Source organism: Vidua chalybeata, chromosome 24, assembly GCF_026979565.1.
Source record: "Vidua chalybeata isolate OUT-0048 chromosome 24, bVidCha1 merged haplotype, whole genome shotgun sequence".
Taxonomy (NCBI): domain Eukaryota; kingdom Metazoa; phylum Chordata; class Aves; order Passeriformes; family Viduidae; genus Vidua; species Vidua chalybeata.
In genome coordinates this window covers 3,019,856-3,039,853 of record NC_071553.1, presented here as the reverse complement: position 1 = coordinate 3,039,853, position 19,998 = coordinate 3,019,856, and the positions used below count along the sequence as shown (strand labels likewise).

Genomic DNA, 19,998 nt, shown 5'->3' with positions numbered 1-19,998 from the left:
AGAGCCAGGTGGCAGCTGAAAATCCAAACTCTGCTTTTCTCAAGGAGGAGCTCTGGTTCCCAAATCTCCTCTCCCACCCCCACACACACCCAGCAGCTCGGGCACAGATTTTCCCCCTCGTGCCCTGCTGAGAAGCTCCCACTTTGCCCCATGGAGCAGCCCTGGAGAAGTCAGATCCCAGCTCCAGACCCTGCAGCTCCCTCCCCCCCTCAGGGCAGCTCCTGCACCACCCACAAATTCCTTTTCCAGCTGCCTCACACTGAGCTGGCACTTGGAGACCAAACTGCTCCCCAAGCTGTGTGTCCACCTCCCAGCGTGAGAAGGAGAGACAATTCCTCAAATCCCAGGCAGCTGGCAGAGCTGATGGGCTCTGCAGGGGCTCAGTGGTGTCTCATCCACATCCCCCTGGCATTTTGGGTTTCCTGTGTCTGGCAGAGCTTTTCCCTGCAGCCGCCTGCCCTCTCCCTACAGGGCAGCATTTTTCTCCCCCCTGCTCCTGTCCAGTGGCCTGGTGTCACACTTGGAGAGGCAGAGCCAAGAGTTAAACACAGCAGCAGCTGCCCCAGAAGGGCTGGCAGTGGAGTAAACTTTGGAGGAAAGTGGCTCAACAGACTCAGCAAAGAAATGAGTTACAGGCAACACAGCAGCTCTTGAATTACCTCTGAAAAAAACCCCGAGGACAGGAGCACAAAATGAATGAAAGCTACAAGGAAAGAAGGAAAACTGCAGCTTGTGGCAGCTGCTCAGTGAGCAAGGCAGGGAGTGGGAAAATTCCTAAAATCCGAGAGCCACAAAAGAGCATCATTTTCCCTGCTGTAAAGCAGAAGCCAAGCACCAGAGACAGCATTGCACAAACATTTGAGGAACTGGGAGGTTTCATAGCACGCTGCAATTGGATTAATGAGGGTGGTGTGCTCCAGACATATCCATTGGAAGGGATTTATTTCAGGGCTGGAGCAACCTGGGCTAGGGGGAGGTGTCCCTGCCCATGGCAGGGCTGGAAGGGGATAAGCTCCAAGATCCCTTCCAGCCCAAACCATTCCATGATTCCACAAATGTGCCACTAAGCTGGAATCACAGATATATTTTTCCAGCTGAGACAGAACACGCTGTTCATTTAATCCACATTAGGATCTATTCAAAGCTGATATTTTTATTTCTTAATAATAACCAAGTCTGGAGAGTGAGCAGCAGCATTTATTTGTGCCAGCTCTATCTAATAGCATGCCATTGTTTACTTTCCCAGTTAATATAATAATTGGAAACAGCTCACAAAGGATCCAGAGCTTCTTGCCAGGAAAAATGACGTGGATCTGGATCCTTTGGCAACGGTGCCGAGTCATCTGTGGATAAACACAACTCTTGGGCATTGCTGTGCCTTCACACACTTCTCCAGGGTGGTGTAGCTGTGTGAACAGAGAGAAAGCCAAAATCTTCACCTCATTCCTGCCTGCACAGAGCAGGGGTGTGCCCCTCACCTGCACGGAGGAGGAGAGCACTTATCCTATGGAGAGATGGCGAGGTAGATTTAGTTGAAGTCCAACACGATTAGTTTAAAAAGCAATTACTTTGTGCTAAGTATCAAATCTGCTGCTCAGAGCAACAGCAGAAATATAAAGGAGATGCTGGTTCCCTCCTCGTGTGTTGTGAGTCGCTTCTGGCTCTTCATTCCTGGAAATGTGGGGTTTGGGAGGAGTTAATTTACTATAGATACTCTGCTCCTTGAATATCCAGGAACGGAGGGAGAAAGGGAGGAAAAGAGGGAGGGAAAAGAGGGAGGGAAAAAGGAAGGGAGGAAGGAAGGGAGGGAGGGAGGGAGGGAGGGAGGGAGGGAGGAAGGAAGGAAGGAAGGAAGGAAGGAAGGAAGGAAGGAAGGAAGGAAGGAAGGAAGGAAGGAAGGAAGGAAGGAAGGAAGGAAGGAAGGAAGGAAGGAAGGAAGGAAGGAAGGAAGGAAGGAAGGAAGGAAGGAAGGAAGGAAGGAAGGAAGGAAGGAAGGATGATGCTGAATTTGTAGCCTAAAATGAAAATCCCTGGCTGCAGCACGAGCTCACTCTGAGATGAGGAGTTTAAAGATAAATAACACATTTCCCTCCTGGGCACAGCCTGGGAGGAAACTGCTCAGCCCAAAGGCCACAGTGGCAGGGGGTGGCAGTCCCTGCTGCCAGCTCCTGTCCTGCAGTGCCAGCAAGGCATTCTGTGCAGGGCTGGCTTCATTGGATTCAGGGCGAGGAAATGTGGCTCTGTGTCCTGAAAAGCTCCGATTCCAAGAGGCATCTTGGAATATGCTGTGTTGCACACAAAGCTGGAGCCAGGGCCAGGGGGATTTGGAGCCGTGTGCATCCAGGCAGGAAGAGTTCCAGAGGCAGGACTACCACCAAAAGCTCTTTCCTGGTGGTGAGACTTCTGAAATACATTTTATTGACCTGGAATCTTTGCATATCCTCAAGGTTAAGAGTCAGAGCCTGACTTGGCAGGGCTGGAAGCTCTAAAAAGCCATTTCTGCTCCAGCAGCATCAGATGGCTGATGGTATCAGCTGAGCTGAGCTCAAAGCCATTGTCCAGAGAGCTCAGGGAGCTCTGACCTTCCACAGCTGCCTTTAACACCAGCCACAGCCTCAATAAAATGAATGAAGTGAGAGCCTGGCCTGGCTGAGGTACCAGGGACCCAGGGAAGGGCTGGAGCTGTGCCAGGGCAGGTTTAGGTTGGATCTCAGGGAAAGGTTCTTCCCCCAGAGGGTGCTGGCACTGCCCAGACTCCCTGGGGAATGGGCACAGCCCTGAGGCTGCCAGAGCTCCTGGAGCATTGGGACAGCGCTCCAGGGATGCCCAGGGTGGGATTTGGGGTGTCTGTGCAGGGACAGGAGCTGCCCTGGGTGGTCCTGGTGGATCCTTCCAGCTCAGGGTGCTCCATGGTTCCAGGACTTGGCAGCCTGGTGCCACCCAGGGCTGTCAGCCTCTGTCAGCCTGGCAAGCTGGGCTGATTTAGGACATAAATTTCAGGAAGATTATGGCAGCAAAGCCCTGGAACGAGCATTAGGCTGGGATTAGACCCATTTCAGTTCCTCTCCCTGACTCAAACAGTTAATCCTGCCTCCCCCAGGTCACAGTGGCTGTTGTTGGTCCAGGGCTGTCAGAAGGCTCAAGCTGGCCTTTGCCTAAATGTTAATGATCAATATTAACACATCCTTTCTCTGAGAGCAGATGAAAAACTGCTGCTTTTAGGGTCTCATTTCAGCCTTCTGTGCCATGGACACCTCCATCAGAATCACTGCATAATTTATTTTTAAAAGACTGCACTTTCTTTGAAGGCCAATAAAGTGCTGGTGTCAGAACTCAGAAGAGAGATTAAAATTTGTCCTTGGTTATAAAGTGCTGAAGATTCCTGGGAAGCCTTTGCTCTCACATCCTGCTCAGCCACTGCAGCTCAGGGAAGCAGGAGGAGCCCTTTGACATTTAATCCCAACAGGCTCCAGGTGGCATTCAGGGTTTCCAGAGCAGGACAAGGCTTTGGCCATTGATCCCCACTTCCAGCAGCCATGAAATGAGGGATCTTTAGGTTTGAAACATCCCCACTCCACACAGCATATGGCTTTACCTCAGCACCATTTCCATCAGGAAAGAAGAGAGGGTTGGATAAAAGGCCCTGGATAAATTCCATGTGTCTGCACAGTCAGAGATTGAACACATCCATCTGCAGCCACCTTCCAGTAACACCTGGCAGGGAGGGCAGGAGGTCCCAAGCCCCACATTCCTTGGAATTAACCCAGGCTTTAAGCCATGAGTGTCTTCATGGAAACCAAAAAGCAAAGCAGGACATCCTTGATCTCAGCCCTCTGGAAGAACCACTCTAAGTTGCTGTCTGTAATGGGAAATAAGGAGTTATAAGCTGGGTTTTTTTTCCCCCCAGTGTGCTAACAAAGTATTTGCTGTATTCTGGTTATTTTTATCTCTCCCAGTGGAAATACAAGCAATAAAAATAGCAGTATTTTATAACAGGGAAAACAAAACCTATGGTGCACAATTGTGCCTGGGAGAGAAAACGCTGAAATGTTTTTATTTCAGGAGAATATTAACATGTGAAAAGAAACCTGAGAGCTCCTTGATTAACCTGCTCCAGCAGCCTCCAGAGAGGAGCATGGATGTGCAGGAGCTGCTTTTCCTGGGCTGGTGCTTCCCACCAACACCCTCAAGGAGCCAAGTCTTTGACCAAGTTCCTTATCCCTGTCTCTCCAGCTCTCCCAGGCACCTTCCAGCCCTTGGGAGTGGTGTGGGTCACAGCCACTCCCAGCTCATCCCACTCAGCCATGCCAAACCTCTTTCACAAGACCCACAGCCAGCAATCCCAGTGTTTTTTTCTGGTTAGAGACGTGTGGATGTGTGTGGAGGAGCTGTTTACACATCCAGCTCACCCTCAGAGCCTCCTCTGCAGGGAGCTCCCCTGGGAGCCCAGAGCAGCATTTGCAACACTCCTATTAATAAAAAGAAAAAAGAGAAAGCCCCTGTCAATCACTTCCCTACTTAATAATCTCCTTCCACAGGTGACAACAGACAGAATCCTGAATGACAGATGTGCTGGCAATCATGTCCCCAAGGACCCTGGTGGAGAAATAACCGGGTTCAGCTGAGCCATGCAGCACGTGGGCCTTTCCCAGCTTTGCTTCCTGCTGCATCTGCTTTCCCAGAGCCCCATACCCCCAAAAGAGGGGCCTCAGTCTGGAATAAAGCTGTCCCTGCCAGCTGCCCATGGGCAGAGCAGGAGAGCCCACAGCAATGGGATGGTTTGGGAGGGAAGAGCCCTTAAAGCTCCCCCAGAGCCCCCCTGCCATGGCAGGGACACCTTCCTGTGCCCCAGGCTGCTCCAAGTCCTGTCCAGCCTGGCCTTGGGCACTGCCAGAAGAAGATTTACAGGGAGCTTTGCCAAACACAAAGGTTCCACCCTACGAGGGCTCACTCTGGAGAAAGGCTGGGATGGGGGGCAAGGGGATGGTGCAGGGGAGCTCTCTGTGGGGTGTTGGCTGCTCCTGCCAGCATCAGCTCCCAGGGCTGAAAGAGTTCACTGGGAATTCTTTTGTTTGTTTGTTTGTTTAAGTATCTTTACTTACTGATAACATTATTTCCCAAGGCTGTAAATGACCAGAGACAAGGGCACCCTGCTGTTAGCTTTCGAGTTGTTTGCTGAGTTTATCTGCTGTCTGACAGTCACACATCCTCCCAGCACTGCCCTCAGAGCCCAGCACAGGGCAGGGCTGCAAAGGGATGGACTCTGAGGTCCCTTCAACCCAAACCACTCTGTGATTCTGTGACTCTGAGAACTCAGGAGCAAAGAGGAAAGAACATTGTCGAGTCAAAAGGAAGAAGTAACTCATCAGGGAACTGAGGATACAGGCCTTGATTTGGATGAAGCTCTGCCACCTTACAAATATGGCCCAAATAAATCCCATTTCAGCCACGATTCTGCAGCCAGAAATCCTTCCTGTGAAGCCACTTGCTGTGCCCATCGCCCAGGAAAGGCAAGGAGAGAGATCCTTGGAACCACAGGGCAGGACAGAGTCTCCAGACCCACCAGCATAACTGAATTACTTTCCACAGAATTTAGTTTTCAACAGCCAGCAGCAAATAAGGTGGCCTGGCACACTGATGTTCTGCTCAGCCACTAGAAGGACCCTGGGCCAGTATCTGCAGGAGAATCAGGCTGGTTATAATTGGGCAGGAGATTAAACTGGTTTGACATGTCCACAGCCACCCCTGAAGCAGCAGCACCAGATCTCCTGCTGGGAAAGGGAACTGGGAAGTGGTGGAGTTAACAAAGAGCACACTGAGGTTTTTCTGGACACCTAACTGGGAAAGAGAACTCCCAGACAGCACAGCAGAGGATTGAATGCTGACTACACACTCTGATGAATCAGGTTTTCCAGAGGGCAGGAGAACGTTGCACGAGGCTGGTAAAAGCAGGAACGTGCTGCAACTTCAACAGGAGACCCAGACCACACACAGGTACCCACAGCCCCACCAGCTCTGCCAGTGAGTAATGAAGGAAAAGCCAAAATGCCTCAGTATTCCCAGTTTTGGCTCTGCCTGTTCCTTGGTGGTTATACCCTTCCTTTCTGTTCAGTGCAGGGCAGCAGGAGAAGAGCTGGACATAGGGAAAGTCCAGCCCACCCCATAGCTGTTATTAACACTCGGTGTCCTGAGCTCCAAGCAGGATCAACACACCCAACATCCATTGCAGGGCCTGATTTGACCCAAAAATCCAGGGCTGAGACCCCTGGCAGGCTGAGATCTCCCCTGGCCTCAGCTCTGCTCAGCACCAAGGACACACAAGGGCAAGAACAGCATCAGATCCTGCCTGCAGGTGGGCTCAGACCTCAGGGCAAATCTGTGCACTGACTGCCCTGGCTACTGCTCTGCTCATGGAAAGGAGCCCAAACCAAGACTCTGAGAGGCAGAAAGTGGCTGAGGAGCATCTCCTTCCTGGCCAGGCCTCAGCAGAGCAGAGAGCACCCAGAGCTACGCTGCATGCCTGGCTAAGTGACAAGTCCAGGGCAAGATTTCAGATGAGAAGTTCCTTGGTGGTGCTCAGCCTGGAGGAGACTGAGGGGAGACCTCGCTGCAGTTACAGCTTCCTCCTGGGGGGAAGAGGAGGAGCAGATGCTGATCTTTGCTCTCTGTGACAGGGACAGCACCCAGGGAAGGGCTGGAGCTGTGCCAGGGGAGTTTAGGTTGGATTTTGGGAAAGGTTCTTCCCCAGAGGGTGCTGGCACTGCCCAGGCTCCCCAGGGAATGGGCACAGCCCCGAGGCTGCCAGAGCTCTTGGAGCATTGGGACAGCACTCCAGGGATGCCCAGGGAGGGATTTGGTGTGTCTGTGCAGGGCCAGGGATTGGAGTGAATGATCCTTTTTGGGTCCCTTCCAGCTCAGGATATTCTGTGATTTGTGATTCTGTAATTCTGTAATTCTGTGATGCTGTGATTTGTGATCCTGTAATTCTGTAATTCTGTGATTCTGTGATTCTGTGATTTGTGATTCTGTAATTCTGTGATTCTGTAATTCTGTGATGCTGTGATTTGTGATCCTGTAATTCTGTAATTCTGTGATTCTGTAATTCTGTAATTCTGTAATTCTGTGATTCTGTAATTCTGTAATTCTGTAATTCTATGATTCTGTGATTCTGTGGCTCTGTCATTCTGTGGCTCTGTCATTCTGCTCCTTGGCACTACCTGGTGACATTCCCCCACCAGCTGTTCACTGTGAATGGTTCATTCACACTTGCCAGAGGCAGGGGACAGAGCTGGTGGCCTGACAGAGCTCCTGCTCGCTGGGAGCTCCAGCAGATCCCTGTGGCCACAGCGACGAGGAGGGGACACAGGGGCTGTTCCCACATCCCCTCCCATCCCCTCCTCTCCCTCCCCAGCCCTGGTGCCCGTGGAGCTGCCCAGGGCAGGAGGCAGGGAGGGGATAGATCATTCTGCTGCCAGCTGTGCCCAGCACAAACATCCCCAGCTTTCCCCATCAGCTCTGCTCACACATGAGGGAGGGTCAGAAATGGAGGAGACTGAACCCCCAGTCTGCAGCCCCCCTCCAGCAGGGCCCTGGGAGGGGGCAGATGGAGCAGGGCAGAGCCCTTCCCTCTCTCCTTGCAAAGCTCCTTCCCAGCCACTCCGTGGGCCACACTGGGGCACCTCTGGGGGTGCCCTCAGCAGGTCCCTGCCCACCTGCAGAACGCAAAGCCGAGAGTTTCTGCCCCAGAAAAGCTCCTGCTCCCTCGGAGCCCGGCGTGCAGAGCTCTGTGTTCACAGCACCATCTGCTGCCGCCATCCGGGCAGCAGATTTTAAGGAATGAGCAGTTAATTTGGGGATTCTTGGCAGGATGGTGCACCTGCCTTCACGGTTATCCAGAGCTCTCCGTGCTTCCCACCCCATCCCTGAAGTACCAGCACCTTCCCTGAGCTCCTGAGCTGACCAACCCCCAGGCTGGCAGATGATCTGCCTCCAAATCTGTCTCCAAATCTGTCTGATTTCAGAAGCAGAATGCACCCTGAGCCTGGGCCCTGCTTGTTGCAACATCTCCTTCCTCTGGAAACATTTAGTGCAAATAGAGAAGATGAAGAATTTTCATTTGGGATTGCCTGGAGACGCAAACTCCGAGAGGAAACAAGACTCAGTTTGGAATTTTGCACCTTGTTCTGCAGTCAGCAGCAAACCCCTGCCAGATCCAGGGCACAGACCGTGTTGCTGTGCCTGGTGGCAGCTGCAGAACTGCACCAAACATGAAAAGAAAAGAAAATTCCGAATGAGGGGGGGTTCCAGGCACTTTCAGAGCTCTCCCTTTCCTGACAGGAAGGTGATCTGAAACAGATGCACACTGCAATGCAGATCCCATTGTCCACAGCACAGCCCAAAGGTGTACTCCAGCCCCATATTCCCACCATGGTGGAAATCTTCAAAAGATGTCATTTCCAAACACTTCAGAGCAATTCTTCCTCCACAAAAGGCTTTTGGTTTTGTCTCTGATATACAAGACAAAAAAAAAAAGGTAAAGGTACTCTCAGCCAGGCAGCTGCTGGACAGGTTTAGTTGGGGTGGTTCATCCTGCCCAGCCTCAGAGGTTCTGTCTGAGGGAGGGCAGGGGCTGAGCTGCAAGTTCTGCCCCTGGGCAGTGCTGGGGTGCAAAAAGGGCCAGGCAGCAGATCACAGAATCCCAAAATAGTTTGGTTTTTAAGGAACCTTAAAGCTCATCCCATTCCTGCCATGGGCAGGGACAGGTTTCACTGCCCCTTCCACTATCCCAAACCCTTTCCAGCCTGGCCTTGGACACTCCCAGGGGTGGAAGATGAACATCAGTGCCAGGATGAAGCAGCAGATAGAGCCCAGCACACTCTGCCTGCTCCTTGGTGAGGGGTCCCCCAGCACCCTCAGCCACTGTGACCCAGCCTTGTGCCATCTGCTCACTGAGGTTCTGTGCTGAACGTGCTCATCTGATGTGTCTGTGAGAGGAACAGGAGTTTCTATCCCAGGTTTTAAATCCTGCTAATTTAGCAAACATTTTGCTATTGCCCAAGCATTAACCCAGATCAGCCAGCACTGTGCTGCAGCCCGTGGGAAGCAGTGGAAGGTAATTTGGCCAAGAGCAGTTTGTTCAGCATTAAGTGCTTTGTTCTGCTCCATCTGCTCCACCAACACTGAGCAAAGGACACAGGAACAGGCAGGAGTCCAGTTCAGCCCCTGTGAGCCTGTTCAGGCACTGGAGAGACCCAGAGCTCACATGGGGAGGGAGATTAATCAGGGGAAGGAAGGCCAGTGCTCTGGAGAAGATCCAGACCCATCATCTCAACCCTCAGACAGCACTAACTCCAAAATCATCTGTGTCTGCACAGATATCCACACCCCTGGAGTGTCCAAGGCCAGGCTGGATGGGGCTTGAAGCAAGATGGGACAGTGGAAGGTGTCCCTGCCCATGGCAGGGGTGGAACTGGATGAGTTTAAAGCCTTTTCCAACCCAAACCATTCTGGGATTCTGTAACAGACGTGAATTCTACAATAGCAGCAAGGGGTTGAACAGTTTAGCAGCCGTTGCTAATCCTTGGTAGGATTTTGGGATGGGATTTTTCACCCTGGGTTGAAATGAAAATTGGCAACTGTGTGATGGGGTGAACAGCTCGGTGTCACTGGAGCAAGCCAGGAGAATTAATTAAAGCCAGGAGAATTAAACCCAGGGCATTAAGAGAAAGAAAATCCAAGCAAGCCTGAGTGGAGTCAAACAGAGGAGCTGCAAATGCCAGATGCCAGCCCAGCCACAAAGGCCAACTGCACCCACCCAAAGAGCTGCAGCAGATGGGCTGGTGGAGCTGGGGCTGCTCTGGACACAGCCAGGCAGCACCTGGAAAAGAGAAACAAACCCACCCTTGATGTCTCAGGTTTGGCTTTTCTATTTTTCACGTTCTGAGCTGCTTTAGTGTGTGGGTCTGGGCTTCACATGAGGGGATGCTGAGCTCTCTGCACAGAGCAGGGAGACAAAACAATTCCTTCCCCAGCTGGGGACCAAGGACAAACGATCCAAATCTCAGGCCCAAGAGCACAAACAACGTGGGCTGGAGAGAGAAAAACAAGCAGGATGGAACTTCATAAGCTAAAGCTGTAATTAACTCCAATTAACTCCAATATGCAAATAGACCAAAACTTATAAAAGTGAGAGACCCTGTGACCAGTTGTGCATTTTTTTGACCATTTTGGTTCATCTTGGGTGCAGCCCTGGCTGGGCTCAGCAGAAGCAGCAGAAGCTCCATTGAGGAGATCCTTCCAATAAATCCCTGCTTTATTCTTTAGCTCTGTCTAGCTCTGCTCTAGCTCAGCCTTCAGAAGGCAACAACCTCCTCGCTGCTGCTCTGGCAGCTCCAGGGAGGCTGAGCAGGGCACTCACACCCCTCGTGCCCACCCAGAGCCAGCACCAGCTGTGCCACCAGGGTTTGGGCTGAAAGTGCAACAGTGCAGGTGCAAACCTGAACTGTGTCAAGCTCTGCCTGGGTCTTGGGTCTGCAAAGAGACAGGGGCAGTTGTTGGGTGGTGTAAAGTTGTTTATTGCATGAATACATCAAAAGTTTTCTGCCATGGAGTCCTGATGTTCCCAGCAGAAGCAGCAGAAGCTACTTCCACCTTTTTTGTTGTTTTTGCGCCCCAATACAGGGGGATTTTATTCATCAATCATCCAATCAGCTAAAATCACGATTCTAAAACATTCTTCCTGCACCTATCCTGGCTTGATTCTCATGTGCGAAAGCAGTGTCAGTTCTTACCCAAAATCTACACAAATAGTTCTGCCTGTTCATGCAAATGGTTCTATCTGTTCTATCTAGAAATGCAAGCAATGATCTGCTGTGGTTTTGTTATGTCTGGAGCTGAGTTAATTTTGTGAAAGGTAACACTACTGAACTTTAAGCTTTGGGGCTTTTACTAACACAGTCTCTTAAGGCACTTGAGATATATTTCTACTTACTTAAAACTAAAACTTACACTCCTACTTCATGTCTGTGTGGTTTAATATATTTCAGTTTCTCTAAAGGCTCCAATTCAATCTCTGCACTCCTTTCTCTCTCTGAGGGACTCAGAAGGTTTTTATTTCATGAATTCCAGCACAGCTGTTCCTCTGGGCAGGAGCAGAGCCCAGCAAGGGCAGCAGTGAGTGCAGGTGTGCTTGGTTTCAGCAAGAACAGAAGCCTCAGTGCAGCTCACTGAACCTTCTCCTAGAACACAGTGCTCCTCAAGGAGCCTCTGTGACACTCAGCCACCTCAGGCACTCAGGGAATAAACAAAGAGCGAGAGAAGAGTTGGAGTTTGTCATGAGCCTTGTGAAATACAAAGCTGTGTTTCGTGTCAGGTAAATAAAGGCAGCCTGTGTGACTGTAATTGTGAAATGTGTGGAGCACGGCCATGGGACAGCTTTAGAGATGAGTTCTAATAAACAACCGAGGAAAGCAGGGAAGAAGGCTTTTGAACCAATCTTTTGTTTGCAAATAACAATTATAAGTCTTAAGCTGTTTTGCAATAAGAACTTTTGAATTATAACTTTAGAATGTTGCTTAGTACTAAGGATTTTAAACTGTAGCTCTAGAATGTATAAAGGATTTAAAGAGAAAGGGAAGTGACCCTGTCTCAAGCTCCTGGAGAAGGAAGATGGATATCAAGGTTGCTGATTAATAATTTCAAAAAGGGAAGCTGGACATCACTACCATAGATTAATGATCCCAGAAAATAGAAGCTGGACCCCATGTGGACACACATCCTGGGATGTCCATCCTGCGATACTGAAACCTGGAATACATCACAACAGAGTATAGAAACTGGAAAGGAACCACACATCACCATCAGAGATTTACGACCCTGAAGTATAGAACTGGGACGTCAAAAGGTAGAAATAGAAACTGCTGAAAGCTGGTGTAAAAATGGGAAATAGAAACTGCTGAGAAGAGCTTAGGAATATGCATGAGTATGATCAATAAATACCAGCAAGCTCAGCAGTGTGCAGTCGGAGGGGAAAACCCCCAGCACTGTACCCAGCGCTGTCTCTGCTCGTACGTGACCATATTAATTAATAAATTAATAAATTGAATTGCTGCTTGATGTGTTGGCTGAGTCAAGCTTCTCATTTCTAACAGCCCAAAGGGAGCTGCTGGTACATAACAGACCTGCCTGGATCAGAGCCTTCACCTGGTTTGGAAGTTCAGACACACCTGCAGGCTGGGAGGCATTCCCGGTTACCAGAGCCCTCCCTCACTGGCTGCACAAAAATTATTCCAGGGGAACTTTAGCTGAGGTGTGTGAAAAACGACCAGATAATATTGGCTTTCACATTTATGTATTCGACTTTGCATGTTGTTAGTGATTATAAATATTTATAATATATGTCATCATTATATATATATATAGTTATAATATATAATATTTATAATATGATATAGACTATAATTATATTTATTTATAATATAAATGAAATATAATTATATTTAATGATATAATTATATATAATATATAATTAAATATAATTATATTTAATTTAGAATATAATAATATAAAGTAATATGATTATATAATATTATAATATATTTATTATATAAAATATAAGGTTTATAATCTAGATATTTATAATAATCTGTAAATATTTATAGCTGATTTTAAATATTTAGAAATAATATTTAAATATTCAGAAATAATTTAAAAATAAAATAATATAATATAATATAATATAATATAATATAATATAATATAATATAATATAATATAATATAATATAATATAATATAATATAATGTAATATAATGTAATATAATGTAATATAATATATATCTTAAGTATGCACTGTGTTGCTCATAGAAATAGTAGTGTAATTAATATAATAAGTGTATCACTTACAGAAATAATAGTGTGATGGGTGTATTTTATTATAGACCTGAGCAAAACATAAGATGAAAAAAAAGGCTTTTGTGCAACTAAAAACATTTTAAGGCATCCACTGACCGACCTGTCCAAGTGACAACCCTGACACAAAGCAGAGCACCAGAGGACAGTTAGAGAATACCATGGGAAATCTCAAGAAGAAACACAGAATCCTTTTCAGAGGATATGAAACAGCAGGATGGAGACACAGGAAGAAATAAAATGTATTGGCCTGACAGCCAGGATGTCACGCAGTGTGAAGAAGTCGAACAAAGGAGTTCCCAAAACATCAGGAAGTTCACGAGAATGTTTGAATAGTGCACGACACACGTGAATATGCAGGTGATGTTATAAAGTTAACTCTGTTTGTAGGTGCCTGTGCGTCCTTTGGCTCAGGAGCACCCCAGCGCTGGATTGTGGGAAATGGATTTGTAGAAAAATGTTTGAAACTTGTTCCTAGTTCCATTTCTCTCTCAATGTTTGTCTTATTCCATGGCATTTCTAAGTCAACATTTCTGATCTCAGTGTTTGCATACAGATGCACACTATGTGAGCCTTGGTTTGGAGAATTTCCTACAAATCCATTCCCCACATTTCCCCCTCTCTCTTGAATGGAAAAAAAAAAAAAAAAAAAAAACAACTTCTCTGATGGTTTAGAAGACTAAAAATAGAGTAAAAGTTTTTAAAACACCTCTCAGTTGTCCCATCTCTGGGTCAGAAAAAGACATAATCCAGCACTGGATTTTTGTCTCTTACCCCATATTAAACTTTACAAAACTTCTTTCTCCTTTATCCCGTTTTCCACAGGTGCAAACTCACTCCCTTTCCTCCGGGCAGGTCTGTGCTCAGCTGAGCACAATCATTCCTGAGGATTGCATCCAGGAGCTGCAATCATTCCTGGCTCCTGCCCAAACCAGCCAGAGCAGTCCAGAGCTGCAGCTCTCTCGATTTCTCAGGGTTCTGATGGTCAGGGTGACCCCAAGATCGTAAAGAGTCTTTGAGTTTGTGAGAGTCCTCGTTCCCTTAGCCTGCCACAGCCAAAGGAGGAGTCTGGAATGTGTCAGATTGCATTTTCAGGGTTGTTTATTTCTCCTTATCTATAACATTCCTTCTCTGACCTGCCCAGCTCTGCCACCATAGCGTTCTGCCCCGAGCCTCGGGCAGCTCCCACCTTATGTACTCAAAACTCCGTGGTGTATGTTTGCAATTTATTACCAATTCCCATCATCTGTGTTAGACAGTGAATCTCTACCTTGAACCCACAGAAAAGTGTCCCATCACAGCAAGACAATGGAGGACAAGAAGAAGGAGAAGAAGGCTAGGACACGCCCAAATCCCTCCATCTTGTACCCTGGAATTACATTCTAAAAACCACAAATTTCTACTTTTCCACCCTGTGTTAATTCAAATATGACACTACTCAAACCCTTGTGGCTTGTAATCCCTCATATAAAATTGACAGCTTTTTCCACGGGCTGCAATCGAAGCCACAGGTGTTTTTGACTTCATGCCAGGGGCTCAGGACAGCCAGAGGGATGTCCTGGACTCTGCCACAGCTGAGCTGGGCACAGCCCCAGACCTGCAAGCCCCAGCTCTGAGCAGGGAAGTCAGGACACTGCTCCAGCAGCAACATCCACACCAAAAATGGGATTCACCAGCGCTGGGGAGCAGCTCAGGGCACACCCACCAAGCTGCAGCTGCAGGTGAGGGGACAGAGCAGAATTGCAGGTGTGCAGCTTTTTCCCTGCATGCAAAAGGTCCAGAGACCTCCCAACCCTTGTGTTTCGTGCCCAGCTGTTGATAAAAGTGACAAATCATTTTTTGCAGCCTCAGCTGGGCTCACCTGGGCTCCTGCAGCCCAAATTTCACCCAATTTCAACACTGCAGGTGTTGTCAGGAAAGTCTTGTGCCAGGTGTGGATCCGTAGCTGATGATGTGCAAGAAAGAAACGCAAATTGAAAGAATGATTTTTCTAATTTAATAGAAATAAGCAACCAAAATGGGTTCCAAACAATGCTTTAAACTGAGCTAATACAACTTCTACAGCACATTCCAGAGCACTTAACAAGAAATATTTACAGGCAGCTAAAGTATTAAATAACCAGGGAAAGAAAAATTTGATTTTAATTACACACCAGCAAAAAAACCACAGGAACAGAACAATTCGAAACAATAACGTTTTTTTAAAAAAAGTTAAATAGGATGATTCAGATAATACAATATCACAGAAACAGCACTTGGGTTTTTTTTAAGAATCATATTAAAAGATGAGGCAAGTTTATAATGTGCAAAATGAGCCAGCTCCAGTACTGGAAGCAGGAAATAATTGAAGAATCGAAGAATGCCATGATTTAACCCTTCCAGGAGAATGTTTACATGTAAAACAAGCTTTGCACTGCACAAATCTGTATAGGATTATTTACATGTGTCCTGGTGTTCTGAGCCTAAAACACCCCCACTGCAGGTGAGCACAGATGTGCCAGGGGAGCTCACTCCAGACTGAATCCTGCCAAAGTCCAGCTCACAAAATATTCCAGTACCTCTCTTTGTAGAAACCCCATAAATTCTAAAGACAGCAGCCTCGAGCTGTGATTTCACTCAACAGAAAAGGCCCAAGCTGCATTTCATACATCTCAGAGTCCACTTCTAATAAAGATTCCCAAATTAACTGCAATTTTGGAAAGCTGTTTCAATCCTGATACATCAGGAAGCACAGAAAAAAGGATCCCCAGAAGCCAAGTGGAAGTAGATGGAAGAGTTACTGCACACACACTTTGAGAAGACAAAATAAATCACCATACCCAAAGATACAATCCATACGTGCCATCTGTGTAAACTGTGGCATTTACATTTTTATTTTAAAAAAGTACCTCCATTATTTGCGCAAACAGCTACTCCTTAAAAAAATATGGAACTTTCCCCAATTTTTTAAAATAAAATGCCACACTCTATATTGTCAGGAACTGCTGCAGTTTGTTTTTAAAAGCTAGGCTTGTGATTTGCATACAAACTTCCCTATAAAATCGTTTTCCTAAGGAAAGGACTCCTGTCATGCTGACAGGCAAATGACAAAGCAGTTTTATTGCTTTTTTTCTGAGGAAGAGAGTGAGAAAAACAAGGAAAAGCCAGCTGGGAAAAGCCAATTCCCAGTACACCACAGACACAGATTCAAAATACTGCTGCAATAACCTAAACTTTTCCAGGTCAGCCAAAACCAGGTGATAAAACAGAAATTTGGGCTCATTTTAGGGACTTTTCCAGTAGCTCAAAATGTTTGATCCAGCATAAAGAGTGTCACAGTGAAGTGTCACAGTGACATCCCACACAGAGGAACAACCTCTCCACACTTCACTGAGCATTTCTGTTTGCAGAAGTTGGGCAAATCCCCTTTTTTTTGGATAGTAGCTCTGCCTTACTCTGCTCTAGGCCCCTTAATTCCAGGGCACAGCTAAATAAAAGCCCCGAGCCCATTTAGCTGTTGAATTTCCTCTCATCACCAGGAATTCCATGGCAGGACAGCTCACACTGGGCACCTTGCACTCTCAGTTCAAACTGCCTTTTCCTTCTTTGGATTAACTTAAAACTTCAAGGGCAACAATAATTCCCAGCCAAAATGGAGACACAAATTTTTGGGAGTGTTTTAAATGAGAGCAGAGTTGCACCAAATGCCAGATTCCTTCTGCCACCCCTGTGGGGTCACAATTTCACAGGATTTCCTGATGTAAACTCTGATTCCCCAGGTAAAGCCACTCACACATTGCACACCCAGCAGCTGGCACGGAGAAGATGCCCAGAAAATTAATGTGTCTCATTAATAGAAACCCTCTAATGAGTTACAGTGAGGCACAAAAAATTGTTTCCACTGAGCAAACCCTTCCCAGTTCTGTGATGAACACCCAGACTACAGGATCAGGGAAGGGATTGGCAGAGTTTATCTGCCCTTTCAAATAATTTCAAACAGAACTTTGCTGCTTTCAAAACAATCACTGAATTGCTGCTTTGGGAGTTCAAAAATGAAGGGGAAGAAGAATAAGAGAATGTTTTGTTTCATTGTATCAAAGAAACACTTGAGATTTCTTGTACACATTGAAAATTCCACATAATCCTGCTGAGCACTGGGGGATGGATGGGAGGAGCAGCTCTGGAGGGTCACTGGGGTCTGAGCAAGGGGAGAGCTCAGGCTCAGCAAAGTCCAGCTCAGCTGCACTCCTGGTGTGCAGAAGATGCTGAGCATGAGCTGGCCAAGTTCTCCACCTGGAGTGAAGTGCTGGAGAGGCCACCTCAAAGGCAAGGCTGTCCCAAACCACTGGGAACTGCTCTGGGGTCTGGGTGGGGAGCAGAGTCCTGGTCCTGCAGCAGCCAGGGGGACACAAACCTCCCTGGAGGGTTTGGGGTGAGTCCTTCCCACTGGGCTCCACCTGGGATCCCCTGTGCTCCACATGGGATCGCCCTGAGCTGCATCTGAGATCCCCCTGGGCTCTGCTGGGATTCCCTGGACTCTACCTGGGATCCTCTGAGCTCCACCTGGGATCCCCTGGGATCCCCTGAGCTATGCTGGGATCCCCTGGGCTCCACCTGGGATCCTCTGAGCTCCACCTGGGCTCCACCTGGCACCCCCCGTGCCCATCCCGTGCTCTGGCTCATCCCCAGGGTCTCTGCAGGATCCAATCCCCAGCTGCTGCCCAGGGTAGAGCTCAAAAGGTGAGGCCTGAAGGTACCAGAAGTGCCACAAAAACAGGAGGCCCGAGTGAAGAGAGCTCACAGAATCTTATTTTCATGATAATTTTAATAATATTCCTTTTGCAAAATGAAGCCGAGAAACTAGAAATGCATAAATAGGCAATACACAGAGCCATGAAATGATCCCTTGTCACTACCAGTGTCCTATTCACACATCAGCTTTTCCACAGGCAAAGTTGTTGCTCTTTGTCAATTTAATATGTTGAAGTGGAATTCCTTTTCCTTTCACATACAAACTGGTAAAAAATAAACTTAAAACAGCACTGTTAATGTCTAAGAAATTAAAAAAAAAACCAACCAGTTTGAGTTTGAAGTGTACCATTTGAGTAAAGAAGTGAGCTGGAAGTTAAAAACATCTTCAGTCCCCTCATTTATTGCAAGAGGGAGAATCCCAAGGTACATAGAACTGGTTCTTATAAAAGAAACCAAATCTGCAGTGATTTGCATAAAAACTGCTGAGAGCATTTCTCAATTTGATATTGTGCTAAAATATTTCTCTTTACCATGATGGTAAAGCGTGAACAATGTCACAGGAATTGCTGTGCTGAGCACACCAAACCCCCAGGGATCTCCCACAGAATTGCTGGATCCACACAAACGATGGCAAATTCAGAGTCTGCCATCTCGAGCTCCTTGGTTACATGAATTCTTCAACTTCCTTTAACAAGATCAATATGAAGGCCAGAAATTGTGTTTATTTCTAGTACTGACTTGTGTCAGTAAAGAAAACAACTGCTGGAGCTGTAACTCCTTGTGATTCCATGATTTCTAACCAGGAATGCTGGGATGGAGGCAGTGCAAGGGAAGGCACTGCAGAGGTGCCCCAGGGGTCACTGAGGGAATTGGGAAATTGTTCTGTTCTCACTCTTGGACCAGAAACCACTCAAGGCCAAACCCTGTGCAAGTGCTTTGTTCAGTGGATGGACAGGCAACCCAAACTCAGACTGATTCCAATCTTCCTGCACATTTCCCTCACAAGCTGCTTCTGAAGAATGTTCTGAGAAGTACTCTAAGAAAAATAAGACAGAACCTCAAAATGAATGCAATGTTAGAAATAGCATATATTACAAATCTTTTCTTGATAGGAACAATCAATAAGAATACATATTAGCTTAAAAACAGTTCAGCAAATGTTGCTGACCTGCAAGAAATCTCAATTCACTATTTACAAATAAGACAAAGTGAATACAGGAAATTTTACACATTTGGTAGTTAATAGGTTATTGTTTGCCGAGTGGTCTATTAGAAACTGATATTTAGGAAGACTGGAAAAACGCCCCAACCAGTTATTACCTCTTCAGTCTATATTTTAAGTACAGAAAAGTAGAGAATGAATACTGGAGAGAACATTCTGCCTCATCAGGGGGTCAGGGACAGATGACAACGCTGAGACTTCTGCCATGGATGCCATTAAAATGTTCTGGGTACAGGAGTTTAATAAATACACCTTGTCCTACTGAAAGGGATTGGAGCCACCAGCTTAGCCTTTCATCTGCCTCACATTCCTGCACTCGCCCATTCAGAACAGTTTAATGATTTTTCTTTCTTCTTCCTTTTGCTCTACATAAAATGGAGTAAAGAAAGCAAAATGTCAACAGTTGGATGGACACAGATCAGTTATTCACAGTCCTGCTTCAATGGGATGATCAAAGCAACGACCAACACACACTTGAGTGGACACAGAGGGGATTTCAGGAGCTCTGCTCACAGTTTACACTGCAGTGTAATGCAAGACACAGTCACTGAGTGGGTCCAGTCCTGCAGGTCGTGTCACTACAGTCTCATCTGTACACGGAACATCTCCTATCAAATCTGCTTCTCTTCAACATTCCTCCACCTCTGTCTGTGAGACCAGGATGAGTGTGTCCCCTCCATCAGGAAAAGAAAGAATATAGCAAGTAATCAAGGAAAAAAAAAATACAAACCACCAAAAATTTACAATACAGGTTTTTTCCCCTTTTGATGCGAATGTTTTTCTGTACAAGTGTTTTTTGTTATCTAATACTGTTTAAAAAGCTATCAGCTTCTGCAAGATGGCCACTGTAGGCATGATAATATTCCAGGAACACTTAAATAACAGTTTTTACAATAAATTTTAGGTCCATATCATTAGATTACTTTATATGCACTGGTCTCTCATCTGATTTTAGGCGTTTTCTACGTGGTTGTATAAAATCTTCATCGGAGTCCTCAGTTATTTCACCATCATCCTCTTCCTGCTCAAATTCAGGCAAAGGCTGGAAGGTCCTGTCTGAGTAGATCTCTGTAAGTTTATCTTCAAAGTACAATGCAACTGCCTTCCCTGCCTGTGCTACTTCTGAATCAGCCTGT

The 19,998-nt window shown here is 46.8% G+C and overlaps 1 protein-coding gene across 2 annotated transcripts in view; it reads right to left on the bottom strand.

Moving 5' to 3' along the window:
• Positions 1-15,020: 15,020 nt before the first annotated feature.
• Positions 15,021-19,998, bottom strand: part of TRIM33 (tripartite motif containing 33) — a 42,777-nt gene continuing 37,799 nt past the window's right edge. The window contains exons 20-21 of one of the 2 annotated variants that reach the window (XR_008434780.1): positions 18,961-19,994; positions 15,021-18,676 (exon numbers count right to left, since the gene is read on the bottom strand). Coding sequence is in view for 1 of the 2 variants with exons in the window: in XM_053964152.1 (XP_053820127.1) it covers positions 19,782-19,994 (213 nt within the window). In the remaining variant the exon portion in view is untranslated. Of the gene's footprint in view, positions 19,995-19,998 lie in introns of both variants that reach the window. The other variant, XM_053964152.1, reaches the window with a different exon arrangement.